The sequence below is a fragment of the Lissotriton helveticus genome, chromosome 10 (genome assembly GCF_964261635.1).
Source record: "Lissotriton helveticus chromosome 10, aLisHel1.1, whole genome shotgun sequence".
Classification (NCBI taxonomy): Eukaryota; Metazoa; Chordata; class Amphibia; order Caudata; family Salamandridae; genus Lissotriton; species Lissotriton helveticus.
In genome coordinates, this window is record NC_136071.1 from 491,273,501 (window position 1) to 491,300,839 (window position 27,339).

General features: G+C 46.6%; 1 protein-coding gene across 6 annotated transcripts in view; it reads right to left on the bottom strand.

The window, feature by feature from the left end:
* Positions 1 to 1,054: 1,054 nt before the first annotated feature.
* The window catches only part of LOC144784299 (WW domain-binding protein 2-like), a 431,126-nt gene continuing 404,841 nt past the window's right edge, over positions 1,055 to 27,339 (bottom strand). For all 6 annotated transcript variants that reach the window (XM_078662996.1, XM_078662993.1, XM_078662994.1 and 3 more), the window contains 2 exons: positions 16,201 to 16,320; positions 1,055 to 2,695 (listed from right to left, as the gene is read on the bottom strand). In XM_078662996.1, the coding sequence (XP_078519122.1) occupies positions 2,625 to 2,695; positions 16,201 to 16,320 (191 nt within the window). In that variant the 3' untranslated portion in view covers positions 1,055 to 2,624. The remainder of the gene's footprint in view (positions 2,696 to 16,200; positions 16,321 to 27,339) is intronic.

The following is a 27,339-nucleotide window of genomic DNA, read 5'->3' on the forward strand; positions in this document are numbered from 1 at the left end:
TTGGATAACACATTCACATAGAAATAGTAAAAATGTACGACCTTGATCAAAAAAACGATAAAATGAACATACAATAACAGCAAACACACTGATCATAAACCCCCTACATAATGATTTCATAACCAAATAACTATTTGATCTAATTCATTATCGGGTACCTTTGTCTATGATTCCAGCCCAGCTAAAAATAAAGCGGAAATCCAATGGATATACAACTTTGGGTCTAAGAAATAAAATGGCCATACAATAATAATAAGTACATAGACCAAAATACTCCTACATTATGAGTTTATGACCAAATAACTGATTGAGCTATTTAACTATCAGTCTCTTTGCATATGATCCCAGCTCAGCAAAAATCAAGGGTAATTACAATTAAAATCGGACTTTGGGTCTAAAAAAATGGATTTCCAACGGATTAGACCTCAAAAGGGTCAGGTCACTAAGTGTGTTTAACCCCGTCCATGCTTATGACGAGCCCAGCTCGTCATGAGGCACAGTGGAGCTGTGCTCATGGCGAGCAGGGCTCGTCATAACAGCCGCGGTCCACCCACGTGCGATTGATTCCCCGCCTGTGCGGGAGAATCAATCAGTGGGCGGGGTTATGACAAGCCCAGCTCATGATGAGCACAGCTCCACTGTGCCTCATGACGAGCTGGGCTCATCACGAGCACCGCGACGCTGTGCTCCCCCCTGCCTCCCCCCCCACACCATGGGGGAATTACCCCTGCGGCGAAGGGGTTAACTATCCACAACCTTAACATAATGCCTTTACCACCTCTAGGAGTTAATCTTGTCTGAACTCTTCCAAGATTACTGCTTACATCAAATAGTAACCGCATTTCTCAAACTCGGTTCTCATTTATTTAAAGGGCATAATTCCTAGCATGGGTACAATAGCTAAACCATACATTGATCAAGTGATGGGTCGCTTTGCTTGTGGGATGGAGTATGGATCTGTATAGCACAATATTTAATTCCTACTCTATACCGCACCTTGTGTTTAGGAAGTCAGCATTCCCAGCTCTCCCTAAAGAAGCACAGACTTGCCAGTTGTGAACAAAACACTTCTTTATTGGGAATGTACAAAGCTGTAAATTTGGGCAGCACTCACATAAAAGGAAGGCACGTAGGGTACCCCTTCCATTTCGACAGCCATGGTTCTCAGAACAAGACAAGCCAACACACACATATGGAAAATTACCCACATAAATCTTAAGCATGTCACCTAGAACTGTCACATAGGCAGGATGGTGGAATTCTAGGCCATGAAGTGGGATCCCTCCCTCATGTCCTTTCTCTAGTGGACTGACTCAGGGATGGTCTTCCTACAAAGCCTATCTCGAGGGTTTCCAGGAAGGTGGCGTTCCTGACAGCAGAACTAGGACACCACCCATGCCAGACACAGGGTAGCCCACCTTAAAAGGTTATAGTGCTGGTTCCCCTAATAATGTCATGCATGCCTCTCCCACTTACATTTCCACTGGCAGAGTCTGCAGGTGCAAGATCATTGTGATCTCCAAAATGGTGAACAGGACTAGGCTACCTCAGGGGATCACGGTGGGCCTTTTGTCGATCTATTGGGATTCTTCTAATGTCTTTTTTCACCCTAGCACGACTCTTCCAAGAGCAGGGCTTCCCAAGGAATATATCCTGTAAGGAAGAGCAACCGCATTGCTAAAGGCATCCAACCCATCCTACTCAAATTCTCAGAACTTATACTCACTTTTCTGACTTAATCACATTAAAGAAACTCCTAGCAATCTACCATAACCATTCATTCTCTACCATCCGTCACAGTTGCTGCCGGGTCTGCCCATGTAGATAATCCAACCACCCGCCCGCTGCCTGGGTATTTCTGTCAGTAAACTAACCACCATTAGGTGGTGGCAAGCCCTGCCCCCTAAAATGGTCAACATGAAGAGCATGCAACCAGTTCCCACTGACCCTTGTAATATTGACATGCAAACCAGTGACCTAGTCACTGCACTAATCTACCCACTCTCTCTCTAGAGATTGACCCCTACATTAGGGAAATGTCACTGCTGAAATGCAATGTTCTTTGAGACGTTTGGCTTCTAACAGAACACATCTTTTTGTAATCGGACTTTGCTGTTTCGCTCATTTGCAGACTTTGCATGAACATCTTGGACAACACACAGCTACAGCAGAATGATGAAAAGGCTGGTGCAGAATCCGGCAGGGAGGCATTTATTCCATAATAATTCTCGATAAGAACAGAAAGACTGAATTACTCCTCATGTTTTCACCCAAATGCCTCGCCCATTTTGTGGTCAGACAGGAGGAGTACAGCTCACAGAAAGATCCTTCGAAGCCTAGTTCATGAACATTGGTTGCAAGCCCAGACATTGCACACTTCCAAGGACACACACCCCTGATAAGAAAGCAGCCTTTCCTAATAGTTAGGAGAATCACAGATTTTACTAGAGTGGCAGAGGGCAGAGTACAAGAGAACAGCAGCTCCTCCTGATAGGTAGACTTGCGTAGCACCCGGGGATCCTGGCATTCGATGTCAGAGGGCCAGTACCAGAGCGCAGAAGTTACGCTGAGGTCACATATGCAGAGCCTCTTGCTCTATATGCCACTCACTCCTTTAGATTTGATCACTTCTGTGGGCGAGGCTGGTCCCTGCCTTCTCTGGCCACTCCACAGGCAGGACAGCCATCTCTAATCTCTGTGAGGCACAAGAACAAAAAACAATGGATCAGAAACAGAAGCTGGTTGGTATGCACCGACTAACGTTCCTCTTCAGCTACAGCTCCCACCATACCTTAAAAGGACTAGAAAGTAAGTGGTCATGGCCTTATTCCTTGCACTCATCAAATGTGGCGTCGTCCAACAGTCAAAGGAAAGTCTCTAGAGTTCATACTTTACATTAAAGCCCTTCATGGCACACTCCTTTGGATTTCAAACAAGTCAAGAACACCCAGCCAATTCTGACAATCTCAGGAGACAGACGAAGAGAAGAATTGTTTAATACACCTTCCAGGTAACAAAAAAAACCTGATGCCTAGCCTTAGAGTGATGCCAAAGAATCTGCTCTTGGGTGTCATTTAAACAAGGTCATGTGATTGTAGGCATTTTATTCCATCATATCCATCTCAGTCCTTCCCATGCCCAGTCAGTGCAAAGAAGACATTCTACTATACTATGTTGACCCATATCTAATTTAAGGCCAGCTCCACAAGGTGCTCCAATTCAGCATCTATAATTTGGCAACTGTGAGCTTTCAAATCTTTCCGGCAAGAAACTCACCTAGCATAGTAAGTAAGAATGTATTTTACAAATTGCATTAACACCCCCAAAGCATATATTTTCACAAATAAACACCATACAACTCAGTAGTATGACTACCAGGGAGTGAAGTACCCATTTAAACATGTTTCCTAAACCTGTTATGATACAATACTAGATTTATCTGCAAAGGAAGTGTCTTTCAAGAAAACATTGCCAGGGGCAAAAAACGTGATATAACGCACAGTACACTGGCATCCCTAAGACATCACTGATTCACGTAGAAAATCCTGCAGGGGTGATAGCATCTGCAGAAAATCAATATAGCCAAACCACTCCTATTCCACAAAGACAAATTCTAATGTATATTTTTTTGCTATTTAAGTACTACAGAAATATGTAGTACTCAAAACTGCCATTAAACTATTGTGCAAAAATCTGTGAAGACAGAACCAACCTATTTATGCAGATCAGTCAATATCACTTTTATGTTGGTAGGACCATCATTCTCATAGAGCAGCTCAGATACATGATACAAGTCTCAGTTGATCCATGAGATCAAAAACAGATCAATAACACAATAAAATAGACTAAAACATTTGGATAACCCAGAGTTTTAGTGCTTTTTAAATATCACACTAAAAATTGGCCTGTCTTTAAATGATTCAACGATTATCTGTGGCTCTCTTTCTACGCAATGTTTTAAGGTGGCAATTTTCAAAACTGTCACAGAGATTGAGATTGAAAATCGTTGGATGGTCTTGACTTGAATGAAGGATTTTTAAGCTGTGATGGTTGAAGTAAAGTCACATCTCTAAGAAGCAAAGGCTACCAAAGGCTACCAACAACCTTATCATATGATGGAATATCCTAGACCATCTTGTTATTCTGAACTATCCATGGATGAAGTATATATTTCCAGTATTCTACATGAGTCAAGAATCCACCTCTGAAACAAGCGTTACAATTAACTGGAAGAGGGAACGTCTTAACTCTGTCAGCTTGCTGATTCATAATATCTTAATCCTTTCCATTTGCAGAAAAGGTGGCACTAGTAACTACAAGGTGTCTACATTTGGAATAGAGCTCCCCAGTTCAACAAATTATGGGTTATACATCGCTGTCCTAACATTCAGCAATGGATATATAGGAACTAATGTAGCCCAGGCAGTAACAACAAAAACAAAAAAAGGGTAAACTTAAGGTTGTGTCAATAAAACATGCATTGTGTCACCAAAGGCAATGGGAGGTGAATGAGAGCATCTGGATGAAACAACTCTGGAAAATTTCTGTTTGTTGGCTGGCACTTTAGTGCTGCAGCAAAACATGAAGGAATTCACTGCAAAATGTTGTGAGAGGTCCGAAGGATAGAGATTCAGGGACTTACTCTTTTTCGCCTTGATTACGGCAACTCAGTCTACCTGGGAAGTCCAATGTTTATCATAAAAAAGAACAATAGTTACTTACCTGTAATCTGTGGTTCTCCAGTATTGGTGTCTTTCATAGATTCACATGCCTAAATCATATCCCGTCGTCGAAGTGGGAGTCCCACGGTACATAAAAAAGCAATATTATGTACATAATAACCAAAAAACCTTGGTAATAACCAACCAGGAAGTAAAGTTGCCCTACGCTGCAAGAGCAAAAACTTCCACACTCATGACTATCCTAGTCATTTTGTATAGTCCAAACTGCAGCCAATCAGGTGACAGCACCCACCAGAATGTTCTCCCCAGAGGCTCAGGCTCTCAGATTTTCTCGCACAGGAGTGAAACAAACAGTATAGCCTAAACAGCCTCTGAGGTGAGGTGGGCGGGTTGCATGTGAATCTATGAAAGACACCAATACTGGAGAACCACAGATTACAGGTAAGTAACTATTGTTCTTCTCCAGTATTTGGGGTGTCTTTCATAGATTCACATGCCTGAATCAGAGTAGATAGCAGTACATAACAAAATGCTCGTTAGACGCTGCTTGTATCACTTTATACATATAATAAAGAAGCCTAAATAATATCATAACCATAAATAAATGCATTAGTGCTAATATATGTACAGTAGATCATGATATACAACAGCATGTAAATAGGCGTCTAAAAACAGCAAGTGGAGGAGGGAGAACAGAGGCTCACCTTATTTAAAAAGATTGCGGAGCACGGCTCGTCCCACTGACATATCCGTATCATTTGCAGTGTCCAAACAGTTATGTTTGGTAAAAGTGTGCCACTTGGACCAGGTTGCCGCCCTGCATATCTGATGGAGAGGCACACCAGTAAAGAGAGTGGTGGATGAGGAGATCGCTCTCGTAGAATGTGCCCTCGGCGTGGTGCGTAGAGGCCTTCCCACCTGTTGATGACAAAGACTAATCGTCGAGGACATCCAACGAGCTATGGTCTGCTTGGATACAGAGTAACCTTGACGCAGTCTTCCATATGCTACAAATAGTTGATCTGATTTTCGAATTGTTGCAGTTCGTTGCAGATAGAACTTGAGACATCTCCTGATGTCGAGGGAATGCAAAGCCCTCTCTGCCGCTGTTTGAGGATTTGGAACTTAAGATCCACTTAATGAATAGGTTCAAAAGGGTGACGCATGAGCTGAGTGAGTACCATATTCCGATGCCAGGAAGGAGGCGGATGTCTAATAGGAGCAGACATTTGAAATAGTCCTTTAAAAACTGCTGAATAACTCTAGTAGAGTAGAGAGAGTTAGAACCATCCTGGCGAACCCTCTAGATAGATGCCAAGAACACCTTCAACGTGGAATGAGATAAACCTGATTTAGCCAGCTGAAGAAAGAATGGCAAGATCTGTTCTGGCCTGGCATGAATTGGATGTAAATTGGCAGAGTGACACCAGGCGCAGAATCTTTTTCATTTGAGCTTGTAGGTTTTAACCGTGGCAGGTGCTCTAGCATTGGCTAACACTTCTTGGCAATCAGCAGGGATATCTAAGTGTGCGAACTCAAGGTGTTGAGGAGCCATGCTTCTAATTTCAAGGAGGCTGGGTACGGGTGACAGATTTGACCCTCCTGAATGGTCAGAAGGTTTGGTATTGGTGGGAACTGAATGGGATCGCACTCTGAAAGGAGAAGAAGTGAACCAGTATTGGCGAGTGCATCTGGGAGCAATGAGGATGAGGCGACAAAGCTGTCTTTTCATCTTGCGGATGACTCTGGGAACCAACGTAATCGGAGGAAAGGCGTACGCATATATCTGAGACCAGTTCATTGAAAGCGCTTACCCGCATGAGTTCTTGTGGGGAAGACAGCTTGCAAAGTGTGGGCATTTGCGGTTCTGATAAGTTGCAAATACGTCCAGATCGGGGTGACCCCATTCCCGAAAGGCTTTGTTAAAAGTTGGTTGATGGATCTCCCATTTGTGATTGGATATTGCAGATCTGCTGGGAGAATCCGCTAGCACATTGGAAATCCCTGGAACATGAACAGCTGAAAGGTTGATCCTGTGACGTAGAGCCCAGTCCCAGATCTCCTAGGCTTGCTGAGAGAGCGGAGCTGACTTTGTGCCACCTTGTTTGTTTAAGTAATGCCTACTTGTTGTATTGGCTGTCCGAATTAGTACAGAGGACCCGTGAATGACTGTCCAAAAGGATTTCAAGGCCAAGAATATGGCTCGTACTTCCAGGAGATTGATGTGCCACTTCCTTTGTTGCACATTCAACTTTCCGTTGACAGTCATTCCCTGAAGGTGTGCTCCCCACCCCTCGAGAGAAGCATCTGTGGTGATGGTAACATTTGGTACTTCCGCCAGGAATGCACATCCCTCTTGCAAATTCCTTATCTGAGTCCACCAGAGAAAGACTTCTCGCATCCGAGGAGTTATTTAAATGATGTCGTTGAACGACCCTGAAATCTGTAACCATTGTAAGTTGAGTTCCTCCTGTAGAGGTCTCATTCTGAGTCGACAGTTGGTTATCAGAGGGATGCAAGATGAGATAATCCCTAGGAAAGATTTGAACATCCGAACTGAAACGTACTCTTTTTCTTGCAAAAGGCGAGCCATCTTGCAGATTTTGTGCTGTCTTTCTTTGAGACGAAAGCCTGAGTGAGTTGGGTGTCCAGTGTGGCTCCCAAGAATGACTTCTTCTGAGACTAAATGAAATGGGATTTGTCGAAGTTGATGGAAAGACCCAGAGACTGGAATATTGACAGGCATCTTTGAACGTGTGCGCTTGCTGTTGCGAAAGAACTGGCCTTGATGAGGCAATCATCCAAGTATAGAAAGGTTTGAATGCCCTCTAGGCGAAGATGTGCTGCCACCGGAGCTAACACTTTCGTGAAAACACGGGGCGCTGAACAAAGTCCAAAGGGGAGAACTTTTAACTGAAAATCCCTGCCAGCCACTCTGAACCGTAAGAACTTTCTGTGCCTGGGGAGGATCGGCACATGAAAATAAGCATCTTGAAGGTCGAGGGTGGGCATGTGATCCCCTATCGAAAGAAACTGGAGGATTTCTTGAAGCGTTAACATCCGGAAGGACCATTTTTTCAAATATTTGTTGAGAGCACGTAAGTCGAGGATGGGGCGCCATTCCCCTGTCTTCTTCCGTATGAGGAAGAATCTTGAGTAGAATCCTGTTCCTCTTTGCAATTGAGGGACTTTTCGATCGCTCCTTTCCAAATCATCAGATTTATTTGGGAGAACAGCTCCTTGAGATGAGCCGGAGGTGGGCCCTTGGGAGGAGAATTTGGAGGGGTTTTGATGAATTCCAAAGTGTGGCCCCTGGCTACTATATCTAGGACCCACTTGTCTGTAGTAATTTTCGACCAGTTTGAGTAGAAAAGGGATATTTTTCCTCCAACCTTTGACTGGGGAACGGGCAGAGATGGTGGCAGGTGGCATATCTCATTGTTTCTTGGAGGAATCCCGCCCACGATAAGAGGATCTCCTTTTCGATTGCGAGTAGTTGTTACCTCGCTGTCCGTACGTCTGTGTTTGTATGATTGATACCTCTGGTTACTTTGAGAGACTTGGTACGATCTTTGTTGATTGTAGCCCCCTCTATTTGAGAAGGATCCACGTCCTTTGGCACCACGAAAGGACGACCTACGAAACTGAAGGCTACCCAGTGATCTTGCCGTTTCTGTGTCCTTTTTTATTGCCTGCAAGGCCTCGTCGACATGCTGGCCAAAGAGAAATTCCCCACCATACAGCATGTCGATGATCTTTGCTTGGACCTCCTGGCGAAAGGATATTGACTTCAGCCAACCCTGTCTCCGTAGCACTGCTGCACCCGCTAACTGCTTGAAACCTGTAGATGCCACATCTACTGCTGCGTCCATCATTTCCGCAGAAGTACACTCCCCTTCATGCAAGATTTTTCTAGCTTCAGATCTTTCAGGCTCTGGTAGCTTCTCAATACATGGTGAGATGTCCGACCACATTTTCCTGTCATATCTCCCTAGTATTGCCAGGGAGTTTGCAGCATGAACCGTAGTTGCCGCCATAGTGGAGACCTTCTTGCCAATGGAATCCAGACGTCTGCCATCCCTGTCTGGCGGAGCAGTTACCGGTGAAGAGGGGTTCCTGGCCCGTCTCTGAGCTGCTTGGGTGATGACTGAATCAGTCTTAGATTGTCCTATAAGCCATGCAGGTAAAGTATTTGGTGCCTTATACTTTTTGTCTAAGCGAGGCAAGACTGCAGGGAGAGAATTGGGCGATGACATGCTCTTCAGCCCCTCTTTCCAGATGAAGTCTATGATGGGAATTGTTCTCACTTGCTTCTGCAGCTGATCCTTAAAATCATAAAGGAAACAGTCTTCCTTTTTCGTCTCCATGGGAATAAGGAACCTCTTTGTAGCTCTTTCCATTATGAGATGGAAACCTCCAATATCTACCGGCGGAGAGTCCGCAGCAGGTGGAGCAGATGGTGATGGAGTTTGTATATGATATTCATCCCACTCCGATAGTACTGACTTGTCATCAACTTCTCCTTCTTCCCTGTCCTCATCAGTGGTGATAGCCTCCTGGGAATGGTGAGATGGTGCCGTAGAAGGTGGACCTGTTGATCGTACTGTGGATACAGGTGCTGGAGAAGGTTGTCTTGGTGATCTGAACGCCGATACAGAGACCTGAGGCATGAGTGTCGAAGGAAGCGACTCAGCCGATTCAGATGGAGGGAACTGGTGATAGTAGTCATCCAACATATACTGCAAATTGTTGAGGGGAGTTAATGGCATCTGTGCCGTAGGCACCGTGGCAGGCGCCTTATCTACCGGCTCAAGGAACTGCTCTTCCTCCTGACCTTCATCCTGATATTTAATGAGCAGCTCAGATGGACTCCTAGCAGTGCGGAACCTGTCATCCACATCTGATTGCTCTTCTTCATCTTCAGAGTCCAGTAGCTGCTCAGGCAACTTCAGCGGGGAGAGAGCCGCCAATGAAGAACCTCGTCTTTATAATAAAGAAGCTGCCGTAGATGGCGGGGCAAAGGATGCTGTAGACGGTGTGGCAGACCAAACTTGCAATTCCTTACAAGACGATAGAACAGGCGTCGATGGTCGTTCTGTCAATGATGCCGTAGATGGAGAAGGTGTGAGGATAGTGACCGTCGACGAGACAGTCAACTTCATCGACAGGGCAATCATCGGCGATGATGTTTTCGGCGACGAGGCAATCTTCGTTGACGATGTTTTCGGCGACGATGCAATCTTCGTCGACGATGTGGCCGTCGACGATGAGGTAAGTTTCGTCAACGGTGAAATCGTCGACGGCAAGTTGGTCTTCGTCGACGAGGAATCCGTCGACGGGGTGGCCTTCGTCGACGGGGTAGTCGCCGTCGAGGTGGTCTTCGTAGACGATGAAGCGTCGACGACAGATGGCATTACCTTCGTCGACGAGATGGGTCGAACTGAAACAGAGACTAGCGTCGACGGAGAAGAGGCAGATGACATTATCATTTTAGGCCTTGGCGTCGAAAAAGTGACTGTCGACGTTGAAGTAGGGTCAACGACGATGATGCTGTCGTCGACGAAGTCATTTTCTGAGGTAAAACTTTCTCAGGAAGTCTTTTTGATGGTAGAGACTTTCCAGACTTTCTCGGGGGCGTAATAGGTCTAGATTTTGAAGGTGGAGAAGCCTTTTTTGATGAAGAAGAGGAAGGCAAGCTAGAACCCCTAATGGATTGAGCTTTTCTCTACACCTTAGCCCAAGGAGAAGAAACATCTTCCTCAGCCTTCCTCTTCCTAGAGGATACAGATGACCCAGAGGCCACACTTCCCACCTCAGACAAGGGGTTGTCCTGATCATTGATCTTCTGCAGCCACAGAAGAAGGCGACCTTCCCTGTCTCTGAGGGTCTTCTGAGGGAAGGTCCTGCAGATATTACAATCTCTCACCTCATGATCTGGATACAGGCAGTAGATACACTTCCTCTGGGGATCTTCTTTAAAAAGCCGGAGCTTCCCGCAAGATTCACAAGGCCTGAAGAGAGACTTTCTAGAAGATGACATTCCAAAAGGTAGGTGAAATATCAGCCAAAAGAGTGAAGTACTGAGCAGAGCTCAGGGAGACTCCCTTCACACGAAGTGTGGTAGAAAATCTGAGAGCCTGAGCCTCTGGGGAGAACATTCTGGTGGGTGCTGTCGCCTGATTGGCTGCAGTTGGGATTATACAAAATGACTAGGATAGTCATGAGTGTGGAAGTTTTTGCTCTTGTAGCTTAGGGCTACTTTACTTCCTGGTTGGTTATTACCAAGGTTTTTTGGTTATTATGTGCATATTATTGCTTTGTTATGTACCGTGTGACTCCCACTCCGATGACGGGGAATGATTCAGGCATGTAAATCTATGAAAGACACCTCAAATACTGGAGAACTCGAAATTATCCAAAACACTACAGCTTGAATACTGTTGGGTATTCCTAAAACTCAATCAGCATGTTCTGTAAAGTCTGGCAGAATTTATCAGGTTGTGTTTGCAGGAGGTGTGTGGAAGGCCAGGGGAAAAAGGGACACACAAACTGATCTTGGAATTGGCCACACTCACGTATACATACTCTTTTGAACAACAGAGAATCATCTACACCTGAAAGGAAGCTCACATACCACTCAATCATATGGGCCCAGTCACCGTCAAAGAAGTGACAAGAAAACTCAGGGTGAGGGAACACCCAACCCTGCAGCAGACTCAAGTAGCAGTACACTCTCTTCTTTTGGTTTTCCCACCAAAGTCAGAACTAACTTAGCAGTCAATCATATCTAGATTTCTCAGTTTTTCTAAGTGTGTGTAGGATGGTCTGACAATGTATGTATGTAGTGGGCTCCCTGATTTACCGAGGTAGCAGAGCCAAAGTTACTTACATGGGCATTTCTGTTTAAAAAATGGAGTTGGGCATTGTCTTTGATTGTCTTCGCTTCCTCTAGGAGAGAAGACTCAGGTGCAGCACCATGTCAAGGCTAGATGAAGTAGCAAACATCACTGTTTCCCACAGACCATTCTAGCTACTGTTGCATGCCCATCTTTGCCATTTTTCCTGCCTCCTCACCTTTCCAGTATTTAAACCGATTCCATCAGACTCTCCCTGCCTCACAAAGGCATTCCAAATTCCAACAGAGGAGAGCAGAGTGAGTCAGTTTTCAACAGAGGAACTGAGATCAGGTTGAGGCAGAAAACTGAACGCAGCACACAAATTGTAGAGCTGAAAACACAATGCCACTAAAGTATTCTATATCCCACAGTGCATAATATTGGAATTCTTCCCTTGGGAAACAGCAGCGGTGAGTGTTTTACGTAACCAACAGAAGTGTAATTTCTTCCTTCTTACCAATCTAAAGTACCTGCTGGTTAAGACTATACTGAATCTACACTACAGCAGTGCCACTAAGGAACATTCTAGTAAGAGCTCTATCGCGCTCCAGGACAATTACATAAAAGGAAGTCCTTACCAGCAGCCACTCCCTTCACAAAACACCGCTGATTTTGGTACAAATGAAAAGATAGGAGATACGCTGCTGATGGAACCATTCCACCAATGTTGAGTAAGTAGTATATACAAGGAAACCCAACTTTAGAGCTTGGCAAAGATAGTTCCAGATATATCAGACTACAGTGACTATAAGGAGATTTGGTAGAGAATATCTGCGGTCTGGATTACTCCCATGGAAATTGATAATAGTCCCTAATTGAAGATGTTTTCCTGGCACTTCAATAGGGAATAATAAGGAAAGGGCATGGTTATTTAAGTCTTTTTTTATAACCTCCACGTAGAACATGAAAGCCCTTAAGAGCAACCTTCTACAGAGGGATCTGAGAAAGTGCTACTTAAAAAACATAAAAAGCAGCATTTCACCTCTGACAAATTCCTAAAGAGTTAAGTCAGGGTAGGGGATGATAAAAAAGAAACTAAAAAGTAATGGTGGTGTTCCAACATAGTATTGGGTGCAGGACAGCAACGTCCACTATGATGTTAATATAAATGTTGGAAAATGGCCACTCTGAAGGGTCACCCCAAACTTTTTGCCTTCCACCGCCTCTTTTCTGTACTCGTTTTTGTTTGTGCTCCCTCCTCTAAACATGGTAACACTGGCTCAAACCCAACTGGCATATTATTTTTACATTCAAGCTCCTAGTAGAGTACACTACATGTACCCAGGGCCTGTAAAGTAAATGCTACTAGTGGGCTGCATCACTGATTGTGCCACCCACATAAGTAGCCCCTTCATGTCTAAGGTCTGCCATTACGTGGCCTGTGTGTGCAGTTTACTGCCACTTCGACTTGGCATTTAAAACTACTTGCCAAACCTTAAACACTCCTTTTTATTACATATAAGTCACCCCTAAGGAAGACCCTTGTTAAACCAAAGGGTAGGGTGCTATGTAAATAAAAGATAGGATATGTACTATTATGTTTTACATGTCCTGGTAGTAAAAAACAGCACATTTGTTTTTCACTGCTGTAAGGCCTACTCCTCTCATAGGCTAGCACTGGGAATTCCTTCAAATAACGTTAATCTGTAATTCCTGATCAGAAAGGAGTAGTTTTTCATGTTTCATATCTTTGGAATGGTAATGATAAATCATCTTTACTGAAAAAAGTCCAATTTAAGATTACTATTGTAGAAATGGCACTTTTAGAAAGTGGACGTTTCTCTGCTTTTTCTGCTCTGTATGCCTTATAGCCTGTCTCTAGTGCACGTCTGGGCTAGGTGACAGTTCCCCTTAGTGCATTCCTTCTCGACAGGACCAAACAGTGGAAGGGCTGGGTGCGATTGAGGGATACTGGTGTACTTCAAAACCACACTTCAAAGATTCCCGTACATCAAAGGCACATTTGTGTATAAGTCTCTGAACCCATCAAATCACTTCTGGACCTACACCAAATCTCTGTCAGAAGAACCGCAGTTCTGCTCAAAGGACTCAACCAGAACGCTTTTCTGGAAGGACTGTTTTTCTGCTTGTTGTCCTGCTGCTCTCTGACTCTGCTGAAGGAGAGCTGGACTCTGCCTTCTCTCCAAGTGATCTCCAAGGGCTTGTTAATTGGTCTCCTGTTTCTGAAATCCCGGGGACACAAAAGACTTCCTGTAATTCTGCTGGTGCTGCTGGACTAAACCTTATGTGAGTCCTTCCCTTGCTAAGGTGCCTCTCCAAGTTCTGGGTCTCAGAATTGGGTTCTGTAGCTGATTGCTACAAAAACTGGCAGGAAGTTTCGCCGCACAACTGACAGCTCCTTGGAACCGATGCTAGACAGTGCAAAGCCTCACTGCACAGCCTCTCAGAACCCACATCGGACGATGCTAAGCCTCGACACACAGCCTCTCAGAACCAATGCCAGATGACCTGAAGCCTCACAAAGCCTTGCCACGCAGACTGCGCCACAGGATCCAATGTACTGTGTTTAGCGGGCCCAAATGGGTCCCTGTAGCCGGCCCGCATACCATTGCGTCTGCCTCAACTTTGGATTTGCACTGGGCCTTCGCAACCTCAAGTAAACCTTTTCGCGCTACATTCTTCTAAGAGCTTAATTGCATTTGTTTCTTCAAAATTCAATATCTCAACTTGTACCTGATTGATTGGGATTGCTTTGGTCTTGTTTTACTCAGATACATATTCTCTGCTTTTCTAAACTGTTGTGAAGTCTGTTTGTGGTGTATTTACTGTGATGTTGTTTGAGTTATTTCACAAATACTTTACAAATTGCCTAATAAGTTAAACCTGCCTGGTCCGTGCCAAGCAACCAGAGGGTGAACACAGAATAATTTAGGATTGTGTTACGACATACCCTGACTAGGATCTCCGTACCTTGATGATACCCTGGATTTCTGGAGTTACACTATATATATATATATATATATATATATATATATATATATATATATATATATATATATATATATATATATATATATATATATATATATATATTCGGCTAATTGCCTTTATCATTGATATTCCACGTAAGCACACTTGCGGGACCTGCATTCGCCCGTGAGCACTAAGGGAGCTAGTGGAGCATAATATATATATATATATATATATATGTTTTCCCGATAAATCCCACCAAGGTTACAGGGACATCATAGTTCTGTTCTGAATTTACAGACGCAAAACTGTAGAAATGCAACTATTATAGTTAGAGTTATTTCAAGTAACTATAACTCTTGCCCTATATAACTCACGCCCCCGCCATGCAGTTTTCTCATCAATAATTTTATTGCTAACTTTTCAGTGATAATATCAATGATGCCATAGAAGATGTCATCAATGATGTAATATGTGGGGAAATTAGCTGTGAATGGCGAAGGTGCAAGTTATAGTTACCTTAGGGCACAAGTTATAGTTACTTGAAATAACTGTAACCATTACAGCTGAATTTCTACAGTGTTCTGAGTGTTAATTGAGAACCTAACTATAACGTCCCTGTTCTCTTTGGTTCTTTCAAAGAATTTTTAAGGCTTTTTAAATGCTAATTCCTAAGTATAACATCACTGTAAGCTTTGTTTTTTTGTGAAGTCTTATAGTTTTTTTAATGCAGCAGGGAGCTGGCTGCAGGGCTTGCGGCCAGGCCATGCCCCCAAACCCCCACGTGCTGGCAACCTCATGCCATGCATGGTCTTTGGCCGTGTGCAGCGGGTATTTGGTTGGATGAGTGTGTGTCATTATTTTTTTCCATTTGTCTCTGGATTCACAGATTCATCACAGATTTCCACTGAGGGATCCGCAGATTGGCCCAGAAAAAAAAACATTTGCAATTTTTTGCCCAGAAGGGGTCCCTAAGGGACGCTTCCATCTGTCCTATGGGGACAGGATACCTGTATCCTGACCCCTTATTTAACTTTACACCTTTACTCCCCCCTACACTGAGGTGATAAACAAAATGGTGGCTGCAACTTTTCTCTCAGGTTGCGGCCAGCCAATCAGGGCCTTGCTTTGGTGCATGGATCGACGAATGTCCTGAGGTAGATCCACATCCCTAGATAACTATATTTCTTTTTCCTCTTATAACTCCAAAACTACTGAACGGATTTACATCAAATCACAAAACGGGCTCTTTCTGGAAAAGAGCAAGCATTCTGTCAAATGTGGTGTAATTCTGTCCAGCAGTTCGTGTTTAAAATCCCTATGTGGAACTGCATGGGGAAAATGCATTTTGGGACCCCCACTTTTTACTTGACCCCCGCTTGACGCATCACCCCGAAACTTTCAAGACAGCAGCTGAAGAGAGTGACAAACTAGTTTTAAAATTTCGTGAAGATTCGTCAAACGGCCCCCAAGTTATTGGTAAAACAAAAATCGCTTTTCCTACGGAAAGTAGGTCCTAACTTAACCATGTTTTGGGAGGGCTGCAAAAAAACTTCTCTAGAAGTGTTGAAAAACACGAAATAACAGCTCCACAATGGAGCCCCGATACTCAATACAGATGCAGCTTCTGGTTTCACACTGTGCACACAAACCTCAGAGTCTCATACACATACACATACATAGACACTGACCTGTCAACTCTGCCGCCGTTGAGTCCACTTCACGATATGGTGGAGGTGGTTCAGGTGGGCCAGGGTAAGGGGGCAGGGGTGGAATGTCTCTGTAGTTCAGTGGTGATTGGGGATAGAAGCCTTCAAAAGAAATGAAAAACATGCTATTAAACTGGCCTTTTCCCTGCTGTTGAGATCTCAGCATATCTTTGCTTGTTGTGTTTTACAAACATTACTTTTTTCTCGCAGTCACTAAGGTTTCTCCATTAAGTAAGAGGATGGGTTCCTAACACAGTTTGGGATACTGCAGAGACCTAGTAAAAAGGTCTCAGTTTCACTGAAAATGCAAAGTTGAGGTGCTATGGACGATCATGTTGTGGGATGTAAATCAATGAGATTAATCATCTCAGAACCCTTTGAGATCCTGAAGAGGCTATTACAGAGTTCTTAAAGGGAGGCTCCAATCAGAATATTCAATATAGTATATGTTAAACCTTTTTGAACAAAAAGATGAAAGTCACAATGACCAACCTAATCATGGCAACTCTTCATGCTGAGATTCATCCAATTGATTTTGGGGAAACAGTTGCCCGAATCTCTTGGTGTTCGAGTGCAGCTCATTAACAAGGATGATCATTAGCTACAGTGGCTCAGAGATCTCTTATTTCATTAACTTTTGAGGATGGAGTGTGAGTCACAAGCAACACAACAGCTATTGTACGTGTCCTAGGGCAAATGTCATTTACCATGAAGTCATCAGTGAACAAAGCTTGTGTGATATCATAGCAGTTTTTAAATCTGATGTATCATACCACTTTTTAGTTCCACAGTGTTGGCAAGTTTGAATAGTTATCCTAATTGAATGGTCTCCTTTTTCAGCAATCTTTTTATCGTGCTTTTAATTTTTCTGTAGCATTTATAGAAATTGTGGATTTAGATGATACATGTGCCCCATGAAATGGCCCCAAGCTATACCAGTGCTATTAGGTGCAAAGAAAAAGAGTAGGGTCTGCAATCCTATGATCACCCAGATTTTTGCTTTTTGCTGCACTGGTTTACGACTTTCCCTGGCTGTGGGCCTGCTAATCAGACCCACAGCCTAGCTGTTCTCTCTATCCAAATTGTACTCAGGTACTGAATTGGCACTGGGCCCTCTCCAAGTCCCTGTACCCAGGGCTGAGGTGCACCCAGAAGTCTCCCAGGGGCTGAAGCATGTATTGTGCCACCCCTGGATTGACTAACTAAAACTGACACAACTGGCTGCACGACAGCTGGGGCAAGGTGGTGTACTCACCCTTTGCTTTAGATATAGTATACCTATATCTAACCCTAAAAATGGACACACAGATCTCCTATCAGTCACTCCTATAGCAGGCCTTAACAATCCTGAAGGCAGAGTGCTTGGAATCGTGCGAGATGGTGCTCTAGCATGAGCTGAGCCTGTCTGCGGCTTTCGGGATCCATCCCTTAGCCGTTTCCATGATATCGCATACCATATACTCTTAAGTGCATTATAATCCTCGCGGTTATGTGCCAACTCTGGTATCGCTTTATCAAAACATGTCGAGTAAGGTGTCATACGAATTGGAATACTAACCCCTCGCCAATTCTGGCGACGGGGTTAGCATTCCACCCTTCTAGAGGGACACGACATGCCTGTAACCTATAACCCGGTTAAAAGTCAGACAGAGCCTTAGCATCCACAAAATGGATGCTGCCACCGAGACACAAGTCTGCCCTCCTGCTGCTGGGAGTCCTCCCAGAGCAGGAGATAAGGACAAAGGGTTTCCTGCCAGGGGCGGTGCCAGCACCGTCCCAGACAGGGTTTTGTGTATTGTAGGTAGGCAGGGCTTTAGAGGAAGGTGACTGCAAGTAGCACCCCGGTGCTCACTGTGCATAGGCCGGCTTGAACCAGTTCCAGGGTCACTCCAGACCCTGTGCTGGGGAAAAGCCCGCCAAGGAAGTGGGTGTAACCACCCCCCTCCTAGTCCCACCCATAGGGCAGGACTTAGTCGCGTGCCAGCCCCTTTTTACAGGATAAAGGTAGAGACTGGCCCCCTTCCAAATCAGATCATCTTTGAATCCTGAAACTACTTTCTGCGAAAGGAACTCAAGACTTCTTCCTAAGATTTCTCCCTTGTGACTAAGGAGTAGTCACCCTGCATCCGCAGGCACCATCTAAGAACACTGCGGTCTGCTGCAAGTCCTTCCTCCGGAATCCGACTGCCCAGCTCGACGAGAACCGGCTTCCCTGGCACCTCTGACCTCTACCCACCTCTACAGCCCAGCTGAGAACCGTGGGTGCGACGAGACCTCAAGGGACCGGCCATCTGCAAGACTGCACGACTTCTTTCCAGCAAGCCCGCCGAGTGAATTCCTGGTGAGTGCTTTGGGGTCCGAGAAGCCCCCACCCTGAGCAGCTCCAGCACCGAAGAGCAGCCCCCCAGCATCTCCACGATCTGCGTGGGGCCCTTCTGCTTTCCGCTGCTCACCGCGTTGTTTGGCTACTAGCCCGTTGGCTTGTGGCCTCCCTGACGACGCCCGACGACATTTCTGCTGCTGGTCTGGTTGCTCCAGACTGGCCCTTGCTCCCTCCCAGAAGAGGAGCACCCCGGACCCTCCTGGTCCACTCAAGACGCCATTTTGAGTCCACCGCGTGGGCTTGAATTAGCCAAGGCTTGTTGCCCAATCCTGGGTAACTTCGACGCCAACGACTTCATCCTCCGTGGGACAGCTCGCACCTCCATCCTGGTCGCCGACAACGCCTCCTGGTCCGAGAGACTGCAGAGCCCAGCAGCGCCCACTCACCTGACTGCGGTGACTTCGCCCGGTGCCATCCTGGTGCCCACTTAATCACTGGCTAGTGATTCAAGAACTTGGTCCCCTCTGCTTTCAGGTTTTCTTCTTCCTTGATCCAGGCTTGGATCCATCGAACTTTTCTTCACTGGTCGCCTGCCAGCAACTTCTTCCTTCCAGGCTCCTGGTCCGGCAACGAGATCCCCGACGTCTTTTCAGACCTATGCAGCTGCAGCCCCTGGGCTAGGTAACTTCGGCACTCCGGTGTCCCAGCATAGCCTCACTATCCAAGGGTCAGGATCCACTGTCGTTTTCTCCCTACCAGGTCGGGTTCGCCCGTGAACACTAACTTTGTGAATTCTAGCTTCCATAGACTTTGTCCCGCATCTCGCGTGAGAGGGCACACTCTGCACCCGAGTCCCCTGGGCCTCCTAGTAGTAATCTAACGATTCCCTAGTCCAGTCCTAGCGATTCCAAAGCCTATTAGAACTGTTACTTACCTGCTAGTAATTCGCATTCCACTTTTAAAGTATATGGTTTTTCGTGCCCCTCGGGCATTTGTGTAACGTGCTAACTTAAAAGTATTTTCGTAAGAGTTTTTGTTGTGTGCTTAGCACCCTGTCCTCATAAAGAGTACAGGGTTGTTGTGATTCTAATAAATACATCGTTTATTTTCATAACACTTGTGTGGTGTCCTTTCACTGGGTGTTCAAGGGGTAATGTGATGGTAAAACAGCTGGCTTAACACGCCCTCTAGAGTCTTAGCCTTAGACTGCTCGTATCCATGCTACTAGGATAGCTGGTCTATAAGGTTGACTTACAACCAATCATCAATAAGGGTTGTTTGGACTGATATATAGTGATCACTAGAATAGTGAACACTGCACATCAGGCCAACTTCTCACATTGGTGAGCAGCGGTTGGGATTTGAGCTTGCTGTTGTTTTACCACACATGCCCTAAGAATATCTTGTGAAAGATCACATAAGTACTAAAGGTACATATAACTTAGCTTAGAATACTCTGAGTTCTACTGAACCAGCTGTTGTAGCTCCTAGGGCCTAGCACACCCTAAACTACAACTCTAGCAAGGGATCAGTAGGCAAACATATAGTGTAGGTAAGTGCACCACTTACACCTCACTAGAAAAGCATGTCGACTCAGGGGGACTCTACTGAGACTCCCCTGGTCAGTGTTGACCCTCCACAGGTCACTTCAAGATATGCAGCTCTCAATTTTCAGGAGATGAGGCAACTCTGTGTCTCCAGGAAACTGAAGCAGGGGTCTAACCCCACCATTCCCTTTCTGATAGGTCTCTTAGAGACATATGATGCCAGAAAGCTCTCTCAGTTACATGAGAGCATGCCAGCCTTAGAGGGAACCTCTGGGGATCCAGACCTCCCCAACACTGATTCAGCAGTTGAGGAGGAGGATCAGGAGGTACTCTCTGGGGATGAGGTAGACAAGGGTCTTGAGGTAGTCAGAAGGCTAACTAGGACCAACTTAGACTTACTTGGGCTAGGATCTGGGGGCCCCCCAGTACTAACCCGAAGTGGGCCTAACCTTGGAGTTAGGAGAGATAGATCTCTTTCTAGGGACTCCAATAGATCTCTGCACTCTAATGCCTCTTCTCAGGGGAGAAGGAATCCTCCACAGAGGAGATTTACTTCCCCTCAGAGAAGGGAGCATGAGGCTAGGATGAGACAAGCTGAACTGAGGATTGAAAGGGAAGAAATTGCCCTGGCCAAAGAGAAGCTTGCCCTGGCAAGAGAGCAGCAGATGAGTGGGCTAGCTCCCACTGGTGGCAGCAATCTCCCAAGAGATAGAGAGAAGGGTTTAGATACTAAACACCTGACTAAAATAGTGCCCCCCTTTAAGCAAGGGGATGACATCCAGAAATGGATGGCTGCTCTGGAGAGGGCCTGCACTGTGCAGAACATTCCCCAGAGTCAGTGGGCAGCTATACTGTGGCTCTCCTTTGATGGTAAAGGTAGAGATAAGCTCCTCACTACAAGGGTGGAGGATGCTAACAATTACCAGGTCCTGAAGAATACACTGGTTGATGGGTTTGGTTTAACCACTGAGCAGTACAGGTTGCTGTTCAGAGACACCCAGAAAACTCAGTCTCAGGACTGGTCTGATTTTGTGGATTGTGCCACTAAGGCTTTGGAGGGCTGGTTGCTGGGTAGCAAGGTTACAGATTACACAGGATTGTATAATCTAATGATGAGAGAACAAATTTTGAACAATTGTCAGAACCAGTTGCTGCACCAGCACCTTGTTGATTCAGATCTGACCTCTCCCCAAGAATTGGGAAAGAAGGCAGACAAATGGGTCAGGACAAGGATCAAGCAGAACCAGAACCAGAACCAGGGTGGTCAGAAGAAAGCAGACCAGAAGGGTAATGTTAAGAATGAGCAAAATGACCAGAAGTCTTCACCAGGTCCCCAACAAACCAAAGAGGGTGGGGGTCAGGCTTCCCAGAAAAAGAAGACTCAAGAAGGCCAGTCAAAAAGGTGGTGCCAGTACTGCAAAAGTAAATCTCACTGGTTTAGTGAGTGCACCAAAAGAGGAGGAGGACAAACTCCTGCCACTACAGCTCCTAAAGCAACTGCACCCCCTAGTACAGTCGGTAGTGGTAGTGTCACTCCCAAGGCATTAGTTGGGTTAACCTTGGGTACTGAGGGGTCTGACAACTTAGTTGGCACACTCACTCAGGCTGTCCTTGTCTGTACAGGGGATATGGATATGTCCCCTGAAATAAGTCCCAATACTTTGGGCAAATACAGGCAGACACCTTTGATTAATGGCAAAATGGCTCAGGCCTATAGGGACACTTGTGCCAGTGTCACCATGGTGACACCTAACTTTGTGGACCCTGGACAGATCATGCCAGGTACTGATTTCCTGGTGACCAATGCCAGCAATGTCACTACTAGTCATAGTGTGGCAATTGTAGCTTTCTCCTGGGGTGGAGTGAAGGGACAAAAGAAAGTTGTAGTCAGTTCAGACCTCCCAGTTGATTGTTTGTTGGGCAATGATTTGGAGTCATCACAATGGTCAGAAGTGGAGCAGAGGACTCACATGGAGATGTTAGGCTTGCCAGCACATGTGCTTGCTGTGACTAGGTCACAGGCCAGAAAATGCCCCACTGAACAGGTGCTGGATCCTGAAATTATGGACCAGACACCTCCCAAGAAGAAGAGCAGTAAGGGTAAGGCTTTGCCTTCCCCCTTGCCCCAGGTTGAGGATCAAGTCTCTGAGGAGGCTGATCTAGAAGAGCTGAGGGAAACTGAGCCTAAAGAGCTTGAACTTGATCAAGTTGAGTTTCTGGGCTCAGGGGGACCCTCCAGAGCAGACCTGGGGAAGGAACAGTTGAGCTGCCCTTCCCTTGAACCCCTCAGACAGCAGGCTGCTGCTGAGGCTGCAGGGAATGCCACAGGTGCCCACAGGGTATACTGGGAAGATGGACTCCTGTACTCTGAGTCAAGAGACCCCAAGCCTGGTGCAACCAGGAGGCTGGTCATCCCCTTGTCTCTGAGAGGTTTCCTTCTCACCTTGGCCCATGAGATTCCCCTTGCAGGTCATTTAGGTCAGACAAAGACTTGGGACAGACTTGTCTCACACTTTCACTGGCCCCATATGAATGAGAATACCAAGGAGTTTTGTCGCTCATGTGTCACTTGCCAAGCCAGTGGTAAGTCAGGTGGCACAACAAAGGCCCCCCTCATACCACTACCTGTGGTGGGGGTTCCCTTTGAAAGAGTGGGGATTGACATTGTTGGTCCAATGGAACCCCAGACAGCATCAGGACACAAGTTTATACTGGTGGTGGTGGACCATGCCACCAGGTATCCTGAGGCTATTCCCCTTAGGACCACTACAGCCCCTGTAGTGGCAAGAGCCCTAGTTGGAGTGTTCTCCAGAGTGGGTTTCCCTAAGGAGGTCGTTTCTGACAGAGGTACAAACTTCATGTCAGGATATCTGACTGCCATGTGGAAAGAGTGTGGTGTGAACTACAAGTTCACCACACCCTATCATCCACAATGCAATGGGCTTGTTGAGAGATTCAACAGGACCCTGAAAGGGATGATTCATGGACTACCTGAACCTCTTAGGAGAAGATGGGATGTCCTGATCCCCTGCCTCTTGTTTGCTTACAGAGAGGTCCCACAGAAGGGGATTGGCTACAGCCCTTTTGAGCTTCTGTATGGGCATCCTGTAAGAGGACCCCTGTGTTTGGTGAAGGAAGGATGGGAGAGACCTCTCAAAAAGCCTGCAACCAACATAGTGGACTATGTACTTGGTCTCCGCTCCAGGATGGCTGAGTATATGGAGAAGGCATCTAAAAACCTTGAGGCCAGCCAGGAACTTCAAAAAGCTTGGCATGACCAAAAGGCTGTACTGACTGTGTACCAGCCAGGACAGAAGGTGTGGGTGCTGGAGCCAGTGGCCCCAGCAGCTCTGAAAGACAAATGGTCTGGGCCCCACACCATCATTGAGCAAAAGGGAGAGGTTACCTACTTGGTGGACCTTGGAACTCCCAGGAGCCCTCTCAGAGTGCTCCATGTTAACAGGCTCAAGGCATATGTTGACAGGAAGGACATGAGCTTGCTCATGGCCACAGATGAGGGACAGGAGGAAGAGAGTGACCCTCTCCCAGACCTGCTCACTCAGAATCCTGATGATGGGTCAGTTGATGGTGTTGTCTTTTGTGGCAGCCTCACTGAACATCAGCAACAGGATTGCAGGCAAGTTCTGCAATCCTTTCGACATATGTTCTCTCTGACACCCAGCCAAACTGATTGGTGTACCCATGATGTTGACACTGGAGACAGTCTGCCTGTCAAGAGTAAAATCTACAGGCAGCCTGATCATGTTAGAGACTGCATCAAAACTGAAGTGCAGAAAATGTTGGAACTGGGAGTCATTGAGCCCTCAGATAGCCCTTGGGCTAGCCCAGTAGTTCTAGTGCCAAAGCCTCACACCCAGGGTGGTAAGAGAGAGATGAGGTTTTGCGTAGACTACAGAGGCCTCAATGCAGTCACTAAGACTGATGCCCACCCAATACCAAGAGCAGATGAGCTTATAGATAGATTGGCTTCTGCCAACTTCTTAAGCACATTTGATTTGACAGCTGGGTATTGGCAAATCAGGTTAGCTGAGGAAGCCAAACCTAAGACAGCATTTTCTACCCCTGGAGGGCATTATCAATTTGTGGTAATGCCCTTTGGACTGAAAAATGCACCTGCCACCTTCCAAAGGTTGGTGAATCAAGTCCTCACTGGGCTGGATGACTTCTGTGCAGCTTATCTTGACGATATTGCTGTCTTTAGCTCCACCTGGGAGGATCACCTGGTCCACCTGAGGAAAGTGTTAGAGGCCCTGCAAAAGGCAGGCCTCACTATCAAGGCCACCAAGTGCCAGATAGGGCAGTCACAGGTTGTATACCTGGGCCACCTTGTAGGTGGAGGCCAGGTTCAGCCACTGGAGAGTAAGATACAGGCCATCAAGGACTGGACTCCTCCAATCACCCAGACTCAGGTTCGAGCTTTCTTGGGCCTGACTGGGTACTATAGGAAGTTTGTCAGAAATTATGGGTCCATAGTGACCCCCCTTAATGACCTGACAAGCAAAAAGATGCCAAAGAAAGTTCAGTGGACAGCAAGCTGTCAGAAAGCATTCAATGACCTAAAGCAGGCCATGTGCACAGCACCTATCCTCAAGAGTCCAGATTACTCCAAGCCATTCATTGTCCAAACAGATGCTTCTGAGTTGGGTGTGGGAGCTGTTCTGTCTCAACTGAATTTTGATGGTAATGATCAGCCTATTGCTTTCATTAGTAGAAGGTTGACACCCAGAGAGAAAAATTGGTCAGCTATTGAGAGGGAGGCCTTTGCTGTGGTCTGGGCCCTGAAGAAGCTGAGGGCCTACTTGTTTGGCACTCACTTCACCATTCAGACAGACCATAAGCCCCTCTTGTGGCTAAATCAGATGAAGGGTGAAAACCCCAAACTGCTTAGGTGGTCCATTTCCCTACAGGGGATGGATTTTACAGTGGAGCATAGACCTGGGACTGATCACAGCAATGCTGATGGGCTCTCCAGGTATTTCCACTTAGAGCAAGAAGACTCACCTGGTCAAGGTTAGCTTATTGTCCCAAAGTTTGGGGGGGGGTCATGTAGGAGAGTAGGGTCTGCAATCCTATGATCACCCAGATTTTTGCTTTTTGCTGCACTGGTTTACGACTTTCCCTGGCTGTGGGCCTGCTAATCAGACCCACAGCCTAGCTGTTCTCTCTATCCAAATTGTACTCAGGTACTGAATTGGCACTGGGCCCTCTCCAAGTCCCTGTACCCAGGGCTGAGGTGCACCCAGAAGTCTCCCAGGGGCTGAAGCATGTATTGTGCCACCCCTGGATTGACTAACTAAAACTGACACAACTGGCTGCACGACAGCTGGGGCAAGGTGGTGTACTCACCCTTTGCTTTAGATATAGTATACCTATATCTAACCCTAAAAATGGACACACAGATCTCCTATCAGTCACTCCTATAGCAGGCCTTAACAATCCTGAAGGCAGAGTGCTTGGAATCGTGCGAGATGGTGCTCTAGCATGAGCTGAGCCTGTCTGCGGCTTTCGGGATCCATCCCTTAGCCGTTTCCATGATATCGCATACCATATACTCTTAAGTGCATTATAATCCTCGCGGTTATGTGCCAACTCTGGTATCGCTTTATCAAAACATGTCGAGTAAGGTGTCATACGAATTGGAATACTAACCCCTCGCCAATTCTGGCGACGGGGTTAGCATTCCACCCTTCTAGAGGGACACGACATGCCTGTAACCTATAACCCGGTTAAAAGTCAGACAGAGCCTTAGCATCCACAAAATGGATGCTGCCACCGAGACACAAGTCTGCCCTCCTGCTGCTGGGAGTCCTCCCAGAGCAGGAGATAAGGACAAAGGGTTTCCTGCCAGGGGCGGTGCCAGCACCGTCCCAGACAGGGTTTTGTGTATTGTAGGTAGGCAGGGCTTTAGAGGAAGGTGACTGCAAGTAGCACCCCGGTGCTCACTGTGCATAGGCCGGCTTGAACCAGTTCCAGGGTCACTCCAGACCCTGTGCTGGGGAAAAGCCCGCCAAGGAAGTGGGTGTAACCACCCCCCTCCTAGTCCCACCCATAGGGCAGGACTTAGTCGCGTGCCAGCCCCTTTTTACAGGATAAAGGTAGAGACTGGCCCCCTTCCAAATCAGATCATCTTTGAATCCTGAAACTACTTTCTGCGAAAGGAACTCAAGACTTCTTCCTAAGATTTCTCCCTTGTGACTAAGGAGTAGTCACCCTGCATCCGCAGGCACCATCTAAGAACACTGCGGTCTGCTGCAAGTCCTTCCTCCGGAATCCGACTGCCCAGCTCGACGAGAACCGGCTTCCCTGGCACCTCTGACCTCTACCCACCTCTACAGCCCAGCTGAGAACCGTGGGTGCGACGAGACCTCAAGGGACCGGCCATCTGCAAGACTGCACGACTTCTTTCCAGCAAGCCCGCCGAGTGAATTCCTGGTGAGTGCTTTGGGGTCCGAGAAGCCCCCACCCTGAGCAGCTCCAGCACCGAAGAGCAGCCCCCCAGCATCTCCACGATCTGCGTGGGGCCCTTCTGCTTTCCGCTGCTCACCGCGTTGTTTGGCTACTAGCCCGTTGGCTTGTGGCCTCCCTGACGACGCCCGACGACATTTCTGCTGCTGGTCTGGTTGCTCCAGACTGGCCCTTGCTCCCTCCCAGAAGAGGAGCACCCCGGACCCTCCTGGTCCACTCAAGACGCCATTTTGAGTCCACCGCGTGGGCTTGAATTAGCCAAGGCTTGTTGCCCAATCCTGGGTAACTTCGACGCCAACGACTTCATCCTCCGTGGGACAGCTCGCACCTCCATCCTGGTCGCCGACAACGCCTCCTGGTCCGAGAGACTGCAGAGCCCAGCAGCGCCCACTCACCTGACTGCGGTGACTTCGCCCGGTGCCATCCTGGTGCCCACTTAATCACTGGCTAGTGATTCAAGAACTTGGTCCCCTCTGCTTTCAGGTTTTCTTCTTCCTTGATCCAGGCTTGGATCCATCGAACTTTTCTTCACTGGTCGCCTGCCAGCAACTTCTTCCTTCCAGGCTCCTGGTCCGGCAACGAGATCCCCGACGTCTTTTCAGACCTATGCAGCTGCAGCCCCTGGGCTAGGTAACTTCGGCACTCCGGTGTCCCAGCATAGCCTCACTATCCAAGGGTCAGGATCCACTGTCGTTTTCTCCCTACCAGGTCGGGTTCGCCCGTGAACACTAACTTTGTGAATTCTAGCTTCCATAGACTTTGTCC